Source organism: Passer montanus, unplaced genomic scaffold (genome assembly GCF_014805655.1).
Source record: "Passer montanus isolate IOZ18808 unplaced genomic scaffold, ASM1480565v1 scaffold322, whole genome shotgun sequence".
Classification (NCBI taxonomy): Eukaryota; Metazoa; Chordata; class Aves; order Passeriformes; family Passeridae; genus Passer; species Passer montanus.
In genome coordinates, this window is record NW_024367953.1 from 44961 (window position 1) to 55834 (window position 10874).

A 10874-nucleotide genomic window follows, 5' to 3' on the forward strand; every position below is an offset into this window, starting at 1 on the left:
CCTGTCCCCCCGTGTCCCCTCGCTGTCCCTATCTCTCTTGTCCCCTTGCTGTCCTTGTCCCCAATATCCCACCACAGTCCCTGTCCCCGTGTCCCTTTGCTGTCCCTGTCCCCCTGTGTCCCCCCGTCCCCAAACTGTCCTTGTCCCCCCGTGTGCCCCCACAGTCCTTGTCCCCCTGTGTCCCCTCGCTGTCCCTGTGTCTCTTTGCTGTCCCTATCCCCCCATGTCCCCTCGCTGTCCCTGTCCCCAATGTCCCCCCCGAGTGGTGGTGCCAGGCTCACTGGGACAGGGACAGTGCCAGGGTTGGGGACAGTGACAGGGACGGTGCCAGGCTCACCGGGACAGGGACAGGGACAGGGACGGTGCCAGGCTCACCGGGATGGGGTTGGGGACAGGGTTGGGGACAGTGACAGTGACAGGGATGGTGCCGGACTCACCGGGACAGGGACAGGGACAGTGACAGTGCCAGGGACAGTGCCAGGCTCACTGGGACGGGGTTGGGGACAGGGCTGGGGACAGGAACAGTGACAGTGCCAGGGTTGGGGACAGTGACAGGGACAGTGCCAGGGACAGCGACAGGGACGGTGCCAGGCTCACCGGGACAGGGACAGTGACAGTGCCAGGGTTGGAGACAGTGACAGGGACGGTGCCAGGCTCACCGGGACAGGGACAGTGACAGGGACAGGGACAGGGACAGTGCCAGGGTTGGGGACAGTGCCAGGCTCACCGGGACGCGCTGCAGCGACTGGGGGATGCTCTTCTTCTCGTCGTCCACCATGATCCCGAAGAGGACAAAGGCTGTGCCCTCCACGCGCTTCCCGTACAGGTACCTGGGGACAGCCACCGTGACACCGTGTCACCATGCCACCATGTCACCATGTCACTGTGTCACTGTGCCACCATGTCACTGTGCCACCATGTCACTGTGTCACCATGTTACTGTGTCATCGTGTCAAGGTGCCATCATGCCACCATGTCGCCATGTCACTACGTCACCGTGTCACTGTGTCACTGTGTCACTGTGTCACCGTGTCACTGTCAACATGTCACTGTGCCACTGTGTCACCCTGTCACCCTGTCACTGTGCCACTGTGCCACCATGTCACTGTGTCCCCTGCACATCCCCCATTACAGCCATTCCTGTCCCCATAGCCACCGTGTCAGTGTGTCAGTGTGTCACCATGTCACTGTGTCACCCTGTCATCCTGTCACCCTGTCACTGTATCACTGTGTCACCGTGTCACTCTGCCCCCATGTCCCCATCCTGCCGCCCCTGTCCCTGTCATCCCACAATTGCCACCACCACCAATGTCCCCATGTCCCCATCCTGCCACCCCATCCCTGTCATCCCATCCTTGTCACCACCATTGTCCCCATGTCCCCATCCTGCCACCCCTGTCCCTGTCACCCCATCCCTGCCACCACCAATGTCCTCGTGTCCCCATGTCCCCATCCTGCCACCCCTGTCCCTGTCACCCCATCCCTGCCACCACCAATGTCCCCATGTCCCCATCCTGCCACCCCTGTCCCTGTCACCCCATCCCTGCCACCACCAATGTCCCCATGTCACCCCGTGTCCCCCTCCACGTGCCACCCCCAGGGACAGCAGCCGAGCACAGCTGTCCCCCGTCCCCCACGCAGGCGTGACCCCAAGGGGGACACCTCTGTCCCCAAAAGGGACATTTTGGGGTCACCTGGCCAGGATGGACACCCGGAAATCCGCCTGGCGGTCGATGTACAGGAACTTCTCCTCGGGATCCACGGACACCTCAAAGCTCGGCAGCACTGCGGGGTGACAACGGTGACACCGGACGGTGACACCGGCGACATGGCGACACCGCCACCCCTCGGGGACAGTCCCCGATGTCCCCAAGGCCACCCCCAGCCCTCACCCACCGTATTCCTTGACCTCGAATTGGGAGTTGAAAACCTGATCCGGGGAATCCTCGAATTTGGCCGAAATCGTCCACGTGCCCAGGCTGGGGGAGGTGACAGGGAGGTGACAGTGAGGTGGCAGCGCCGGGGGTGTCCCCAGGCCACCGCGGGGGACGGTGACACCCACCTGACGACCTCGGGCAGGTTGTGGTTGACGGTCAGGATCCCGTTTTTGGTCGGGGACGACACCGGGACTTGTTTGATGATGACGTTGTCGGGCGTCTGAGGGGACACGAGAATCCCACCTTGTCCCCTCGCTGTCCCTATCCCTGTGGGGGACACGGGGACAGGGTTAGGGACAGGGTTAGGGACAGCAGGGGGACAGCACGGCCTCGGTGTCACCGGCCAGAACCTGGGGACATAGGGACATAGGTGGGGACAGGGTTAGGACAGGCTTGGGGACAGCACAGGGACAGCACGGCCTCGACGTCACCGTCCTGAACCTGGGGACATGGGTGGGACAGTGTTGGGGACAGGCATAGGGATGGGGACAGGGACAATCCCAGAGTTGGGGACAGGGACAGGGACAGGGACAGTGTTGGGGACAGTGCCAGGCTCACCGGGACGGGGTTGGGGACAGGGTTGGGGACAGGGACAGTGACAGTGGTGGTGCCAGGCTCACTGGGACAGGGACAGTGCCAGGGTTGGGGACAGTGACAGGGACAGTGCCAGGGTTGGAGACAGTGACAGGGACGGTGCCAGGCTCACCGGGACAGGGACAGTGACAGGGACAGTGACAGTGACAGTGCCAGGGTTGGGGACAGTGCCAGGCTCACCGGGACGCGCTGCAGCGACTGGGGGATGCTCTTCTTCTCGTCGTCCACCATGATCCCGAAGAGGACAAAGGCCGTGCCCTCCACGCGCTTCCCGTACAGGTACCTGGGGACAGCCACCGTGACACCGTGACACCATGTCACCGTGCCACCGTGTCACTGTGTCACCGTGCCACTGTGCCACTGTGTCACTGTCACTGTATCAGTGTGTCACTGTGACACCGTGTCACCATGTCACCGTGTCACTGTGTCACCGTGCCACCATGTCACCATGTCACCATGTCACCGTGTCATCGTGTCAAGGTGCCATCATGCCACCGTGCCACCGTGACACTGTGTCACTGTATCACCATGTCACCGTGTCACTGTGTCACCGTGTCACCATGTCACCATGTCACCACATCACTGTGTCACCGTATCACCGTGTCACTGTGTCACTGTGTCACTCTGTCACTGTGTCATTCTGTCACTGTGTCACCCTGCCACCATGTCCCCTGCACATCCCCATTACAGCCATTCCTGTCCCCATAGCCACCGTGTCAGTGTGTCAGTGTGTCACCATGTCACTGTGTCACCCTGTCATCCTGTCACCCTATCACTGTATCACTGTGTCACTGTGTCACCGTGTCACTGTGTCCCCCTGTCACTTTGTCACTGTGTCCCTTACACATCCCCATTACAGCCCGTCCTGTCCTCACAGCCACTGTGTCACCCTGTCATCCTGTCACCCTGTCACTGTATCACTGTGTCACCGTGTCACTCTGCCCCCATGTCCCCATCCTGCCACCCCTGTCCCTGTCACCCCATCCCTGCCACCACCAATGTCCCCATGTCACCCCGTGTCCCCCTCCACGTGCCACCCCCAGGGACAGCAGCCGAGCACAGCTGTCCCCCGTCCCCCACGCAGGCGTGACCCCAAGGGGGACACCTCTGTCCCCAAAAGGGACATTTTGGGGTCACCTGGCCAGGATGGACACCCGGAAATCCGCCTGGCGGTCGATGTACAGGAACTTCTCCTCGGGATCCACAGACACCTCAAAGCTCGGCAGCACTGCGGGGTGACAACGGTGACACCGGCGACATGGCGACACCGCCACCCCTCGGGGACAGTCCCCGATGTCCCCAAGGCCACCCCCAGCCCTCACCCACCGTATTCCTTGACCTCGAATTGGGAGTTGAAAACCTGATCCGGGGAATCCTCGAATTTGGCCGAAATCGTCCACGTGCCCAGGCTGGGGGAGGTGACAGGGAGGTGACAGTGAGGTGGCAGCGCCGGGGGTGTCCCCAGGCCACCGCGGGGGACGGTGACACCCACCTGACGACCTCGGGCAGGTTGTGGTTGACGGTCAGGATCCCGTTTTTGGTCGGGGACGACACCGGGACTTGTTTGATGATGACGTTGTCGGGCGTCTGAGGGGACACGAGTGGGGCACCGTGTCACCCGTGTCACCCGTGTCACCCTGTGTCACCCGTGTCACCCTGTGTCACCTGTGTCACCCCAGGGCTCTCACCTTGACCTCCACGATGACCGTCTTGGCTACCGGCTGCATGAGGTGGCCCACGGTGAAGAGGCGGCAGAGCACTGGGGGGGACACAGGGGACAAAGTGAGAGGGGACACAGGGGACAAGGGGAGAGGGGACACAGGGGACAAGGGGAGAGGGGACACAGGGGACAAGGGGAGAGGGGACACAGGGGACAAGGGGAGAGGGGACACAGGGGACAAGGGGAGAGGGGACACAGGGGACAAGGGGAGAGGGGACACAGGGGACAAGGGGAGAGGGGACACAGGGGACAAGGGGAGAGGGGACACAGGGGACAAGGGGAGGGGACAAGGTGATGAGACACTGGACAAGGTGAAAGGGGACAGAGGGGACAAGGTGAGGGGGGACACAGGGGACAAGGTGAGGGGACAAGGTGAGTGGGGACACAGGGGACAAAGTGAGAGGGGACACAGGGGACAAGGTGAGAGAGGACAAGGTGAGAGGGGACAAGGGACAAGGTGAGGGGACACAAGGGACAAGGGGACAGGGGACACACAGGACAAGGTGAGAGGGGACACAGGGGACAAGGTGAGGGGACAAGGTGATGAGACACTGGACAAGGTGAAAGGGGACAGAGGGGACAAGGTGAGGGGACATGGGACAAGGTGAGAGGGGACACAAGGGACAAGGGGAGAGGGGACACAAAGGACAAAGTGAGAGGGGACAAGGTGAGGGGACACAGGGACAAGGTGAGGGAGCACAAGGGACAAGGTGAGAGGGGACACAGGGGACAAGGTGAGGGAGCACAAGGGACAAGGTGAGGGGACAAGGTGAGGGGACACGTGGGAACAGCCAGCACTGAGAGGTGACACAGGGGACAATGTGAGGAGGGACAGGGCAGGGACACTGGGTCCCAGTGGGGACATCACAGTGAGGTCCCCAAATGGGTGACACTGGCACCCCAAGGTGCCACCATCGCCCTGAGGTGTCACAGAAGGGTGACACAGCACCCCGAGGTGTCCCCAGCCCCCCGAGGGGTCACAGGGAGGTGCCACCATCACCCTGAGGTGTCCCCAAGCCCCCACGGTGTCCCCAGCCCTCAAGATGTCCCAGCACCCCGAGGTGTCCCCACGCCTGTGAAGTCCCCACAGTGTCCCCATCCCCTCAATGTCCCCACAGTGTCCCCATCACTTCAATGTCCCCACAGTGTCCCCATCCCCTCAATGTCCCCACAATGTTGCCCTCCCTGTGGAGTTCCCACGGTGTCCCCAGCTGTCCCCAGCTGTCCCTGCAGTGTTCCCGTGGTATTTCTGGGTGTCCCCAGCTGTCCCTGGATGTCCCCAGCTATCCCTGCAGTGTTCCTGCAGTGTCCCCACGGTGTCCCCGTGGTGTCCCCAGCTGCTCCTGGATGTCCCCAGCTGTCCCTGCAGTGTCCCCACAGTGTCCCCAGCTGTCCCTGGTGTCCCCAGCTGTCCCCAGCTGTCCCTGCAGTGTCCCCACAGTGTCCCCAGCTGTCCCTGGTGTCCCCAGCTGTCCCTGCAGTGTCCCCCATCGCCCTGAGGTGTCACAGAAGGGTGACACAGCACCCCGAGGTGTCCCCAGCCCCCCGAGGGGTCACAGGGAGGTGCCACCATCACCCTGAGGTGTCCCCAAGCCCCCACGGTGTCCCCAGCCCTCAAGATGTCCCAGCACGCCGAGGTGTCCCCACGCCTGTGAAGTCCCCACAGTGTCCCCATCCCCTCAATGTCCCCACAATGTTGCCCTCCCTGTGGAGTTCCCACGGTGTCCCCGGTGTCCCCAGCTGTCCCCAGCTGTCCCTGGATGTCCCCAGCTATCCCTGCAGTGTTCCTCCCATGTCCCCACGGTGTCCCCGTGGTGTCCCCAGCTGCTCCTGGATGTCCCCAGCTGTCCCTGCAGTGTCCCCACAGTGTCCCCAGCTGTCCCTGGTGTCCCCAGCTGTCCCCAGCTGTCCCTGCAGTGTCCCCACAGTGTCCCCAGCTGTCCCTGGTGTCCCCAGCTGTCCCTGCAGTGTCCCCCAGTTGTCCCTGCGGTGTCCCCACAGCGTCCCCGCGGTGTCCCTGGATGTCCCCAGCTGTCCCCAGTGTCCCTGCAGTGTCCCCATGTGTCCCTGCAGTGTCCCCAGCTGTCCCTGTGGTATCCCCAGCTGTCCCCAGCTGTCCCTGCAGTGTCCCCAGCTGTCCCCGGTGTCCCTGCAGTGTCCCCGTGTCCCCAGCTGTCCCTGCAGTGTCCCGGTGTCCCTGCAGTGTCCCGGTGTCCCCGGTGTCCCCAGCTGTCCCTGCAGTGTCCCCGTGTCCCTGATGTCCCCGGTGTCCCTGTGGTTTCCCCAGATGTCCCCAGCTGTCCCCGTGTCCCCGGTGTCCCCAGTGTGCCTGCACTGTTCCCTGTGTCCCCAGTGTCCCTGCAGTGTCCCGGTGTCCCTGTGGTTTCCCCAGATGTCCCCAGCTGTCCCTGTGTCCCCGGTGTCCCCAGTGTGCCTGCACTGTTCCCTGTGTCCCCAGTGTCCCTGCAGTGTCCCGGTGTCCCTGTGGTTTCCCCAGATGTCCCCAGCTGTCCCCGTGTCCCCGGTGTCCCCAGTGTGCCTGCACTGTTCCCTGTGTCCCCAGTGTCCCTGCAGTGTCCCCCGGTGTCCCCGTGCGTCACCGGTGCTGCCGGGGGTGTAGATGGGCTTGTCGGTCTGCACGAAGATGTGGCCGCTCTGCAGGGACACCAGCAGCACCTTCTCCAGTGTCACCGCGGCCACCCGCGCTGTCACCGTCACAAACTGCTTCCCCTGCGCCTGCGGCAGCGCCTTGGCCGGCACCTGCGGGGACAGGGACACTGGGGACAGGGACAGGGACACTGGGGACAGGGGACAATGGGGACACCTGCGGGGACAGGGACACTGGGGACAGGGACAGGGACACTGGGGGCAGGGACACTGAGGACAGGGGAGAATGGGGGATGGTGACAGTGGCCAGAGGGGGGTGACACTGACTAGAAGAGGGGGGTGACACTGACCAGAGGGGGATGACAGTGACCAGGGAATGGCAGTGACCAGGGGGTGGTGACAGTGACCAGAGGGGGGTGACAGTGACCAGGAGATGGCAGTGACCAGGGGATGGCAGTGATCAGGGGGTGGTGACACTGACCAGAAGAGGGTGGTGACAGTGACCAGAGGGGGGTGACAGTGACCAGGAGATGGCAGTGACCAGGGGATGGCAGTGACCAGGGGATGGTGACAGTGACCCGGGAATGGTGACAGTGACCAGGGGATGGCAGTGACCAGAGGATGGTGACAGTGACCAGAGGGGGATGGCGGTGACCAGAGGGGGGTGACAGTGACCAGAAGAGAGTGGTGACAGTGACCAGAGGGTGGTGACAATGACCAGGGGGTGGTGACACTGACCAGAGGGGGGTGGTGACAGCGTACCTTGATGGTGGCCGTGGCCATCATGCCCTGCGCCGGGCTCAGGGCCACGCGGCTCTGGAACAGGACCTGGCGCTTCTGGGGGAAGTCCTGGACCAGCAGCGAGGCCTCGGTGGCCGCGCTCAGCCCGGGGGCCTCCAGCACCACCTGCTCGTCCGTCTCCAGCCGCAGCACGGCCGGGGTCACCATGGTCACCCTGCGGACACCACCGCGCTGTCACCGGGCGCCGGCGGTGGCACGGCGCCCAGAAACACCAAAATCTGTCCCCAAAGCAGCTTGGGGACCTCAGAAACACCAAAATCTGTCCCTAAAACAGCTTGGGGACTTCAGAAACACCAAAATCTGTCCCCAAAGCAGCTTGGGAACCTCAGAAATCCCAAAATCTGTCCCTAAAACAGCTTGGGGACCTCAGAAACACCAAAATCTGTCCCCAAAGCAGCTTGGGAACCCCAGAAATCCCAAAATCTGTCCCTAAAACAGCTTGGGGACCTCAGAAACACCAAAATCTGTCCCTAAAACAGCTTGGGGACCTCAGAAACACCAAAATCTGTCCCTAAAACAGCTTGGGGACCTCAGAAACACCAAAATCTGTCCCTAAAACAGCTTGGGGACCTCAGAAACACCAAAATCTGTCCCTAAAACAGCTTGGGGACCTCAGAAACACCAAAATCTGTGCCCGCAGAGCCCAGGGGACCTCACAGCACCCAGAAACACCAAAGTCTATCCCAATATCAACTTGGGGACCTCAGAAACCCCAAAATCTGTCCTGATATCACCTTGGGGAACTCAGAAACCCCCAAATGTGTCCCTAAAGCAGCTTGGGGACCTCAGAAACCCCAAAATCTGTGCCCACAGAGCCCAGGGGACCTCACAGCACCCAGAAACTCCAAAACCTGTCCTTAAAGCAGCTCGGGGACCTCAGAAACCCCAAAATCTGTCCCAATATCAACTTGGGGAACTCAGAAACCCCAAAATCTGTCCTGATATCACCTTGGGGAACTCAGAAACCCCCAAATGTGTCCCTAAAGCAGCTTGGGGACCTCAGAAACCCCAAAATCTGTGCCCACAGAGCCCAGGGGACCTCACAGCACCCAGAAACTCCAAAACCTGTCCTTAAAGCAGCTCGGGGACCTCAGAAACCCCAAAATCTGTGCCCACAGAGCCCTGGGAACCTCAGAGCACCCAGAAACACCAAAATCTATCCCAATATCAACTTGGGGACCTCACAAAACATTGGGGACCTCAGAGCACTCAGAAACCCCAAAATCTGCCCCCAAAGCAGCTTGGGGACCTCAGAAACCCCAAAATCTGTCCCAATATCATCTTGGGAACCTCGGAAACACCAAAATCTGTGCCCACAGAGCCCTGGGAACCTCAGAGCACCCAGAAACACCAAAATCTATCCCAATATCAACTTGGGGACCTCACAAAACATTGGGGACCTCAGAGCACTCAGAAACCCCAAAATCTGCCCCCAAAGCAGCTTGGGTACCTCAGAAACCCCAAAACCCCAGAATCTGTCCTGATATCACATTGGGGACCTCTGAAACCCCAATATCTGTCCCCAGAGCACCTTGGGGACCTCACAGGACACAAAAACCCCAAAATCTGTCCCAATATCACCTTGGGCACCTCAAAAACCCCAAAATCTGTCCTGATATCGCCTTGGGAACCTCAGAGCACCCAGAAACCACAAAATCTGCCCCCAAAGCAGCTTGGGGACCTCAGAAATTCCAAAATCTGTCCCCACAACATCTCGGGGACCTCACAAAGCCTCGGTGACCTCAGAGCACCCAGAAACCCCAAAATCTGTCCCCACAGTACCTTAGGGACCTCACAAGACACAAAACCCTAAAATGTGTCCCAATATCACCTTGGGAACCTCAGAAACACCAAAATCTGTGCCCATAGAGCCCTGGGAACCTCAGAGCACCCAGAAACCCCAAAGTCTGTCCCCACACTACCTTGGGGACCTCACAAGACACAAAACCCCCAAAATTAGTCCCAATATCACCTTGTGGCAGCCAGAAACCCCAAAATCTGTCCCAATATCACCTTGGGGACCTCAGACAACCCAGAAACCCCCAAATCTGTCCCCAAAGCAGCTTGGGGACCTCACAAAGCCTTGGTCACCTCAGAGCACCCAGAAACCCCAAAATCTGTCCCTGTATCACCTTGGGGACCTCAGAGCACCAAACCCCAAGAATCAGTCCCCAAAGCACCCATGGGTGGGAGGTTCCAGAAAAGGGGATCCCGTGGGGGTCCCATGGGTGGGGGTCCCATGGGTGGGGTTGGGTGAGGGTCCCTTTGGTGGGGTTGGGTGGGGGTCCCATGGGTGGGGTTGGGGGGTCCCATGGGTGGGGGTCCCCAGTGTCTCACAGCTGTGCGCGGGCGGGGGTCCCGAGCAGCACCAGGACTCCGAGGAGGAGGAAGAGGAGGGGGCGATGAGGAGGGGGCGGCAGCGCCGGAGCCCCCATGGCCGCAGGGAGGGGACAGCGACAGCGACAGCGACAGCGACGGGGGGGTCCCTTTATGGTGGCCCCGGTGGTTAATGGGTAACCCGAGCCCTGCCCCCACCCATGGGTGGGGGTGGGGGGGGGGTTGGGACCTGGGTGACCTCCAGGACCTTTGGTAGGACCTGGACAACTGGGGTCCACCTGGACATGGACACCTGGGTCCATCCTGAGAGACCTGACAGGTCCTGGGTCACCTCCTGGAACTTTGGTAGGACCTGGACACCTGGATCTGGACACCTGGGTGACCCCTGACAGGACCTGGGCCACCTCCAGAACCTCTGGTGGGACCTGGACAATTGGGTCACCTCCTGAGCCTGGACATCTGGGTCCATCCTGAGACTCCTGAAAGGACCTGGGTCACCTCCTGGAGCTGTGGTAGGAGCTGGACAATTGAAATCACCTGGACCTGGGTCCCTCTGGTGACCCCTGAAAGGACCTGGGTCACCTCCAGAACCTTTGGTAGGAGCTGCACACGGGTTCAGCCTGAAACCCCTCAAACAACCTGGGTCACCTCCAGGACCCCTGGTAGGACCTGGACGACTGGGTCACCTCCTGGGCCTGGACACTTTGGTAGGAGCTGGACACCTGGATCTGGACATCTGGGTGACTCCTGGTGGGTCCTGGGTGACCTCCTGGACCTCTGGTAGGAGCTGGACGCTTGGGGTCCACCTGGACCTGGACACCTGGGTCCATCCTGAGACCCCTGACAGGTCCTGGGTGACCTTCTGGACCCCTGGTAGG

General features: G+C 61.3%; 1 protein-coding gene across 1 annotated transcript in view; it reads right to left on the bottom strand.

Annotated features, from left to right (window-relative positions):
* Window positions 1–10149, bottom strand: part of C3 (complement C3) — a 43752-nt gene extending 33603 nt beyond the window's left edge. Inside the window, exons 1-13 of the mRNA XM_039715320.1 lie at window positions 9997–10149; window positions 7621–7813; window positions 6852–7011; window positions 4220–4290; window positions 4024–4118; window positions 3858–3940; window positions 3669–3759; window positions 2712–2814; window positions 2288–2378; window positions 2063–2204; window positions 1897–1979; window positions 1695–1785; window positions 728–830 (exon numbers count right to left, since the gene is read on the bottom strand). Of these exons, the coding sequence (XP_039571254.1) occupies window positions 728–830; window positions 1695–1785; window positions 1897–1979; window positions 2063–2204; window positions 2288–2378; window positions 2712–2814; window positions 3669–3759; window positions 3858–3940; window positions 4024–4118; window positions 4220–4290; window positions 6852–7011; window positions 7621–7813; window positions 9997–10094 (1404 nt within the window). The 5' untranslated portion in view covers window positions 10095–10149. The remainder of the gene's footprint in view (window positions 1–727; window positions 831–1694; window positions 1786–1896; window positions 1980–2062; window positions 2205–2287; window positions 2379–2711; window positions 2815–3668; window positions 3760–3857; window positions 3941–4023; window positions 4119–4219; window positions 4291–6851; window positions 7012–7620; window positions 7814–9996) is intronic.
* Between the last annotated feature and the right edge of the window lie 725 nt (window positions 10150–10874).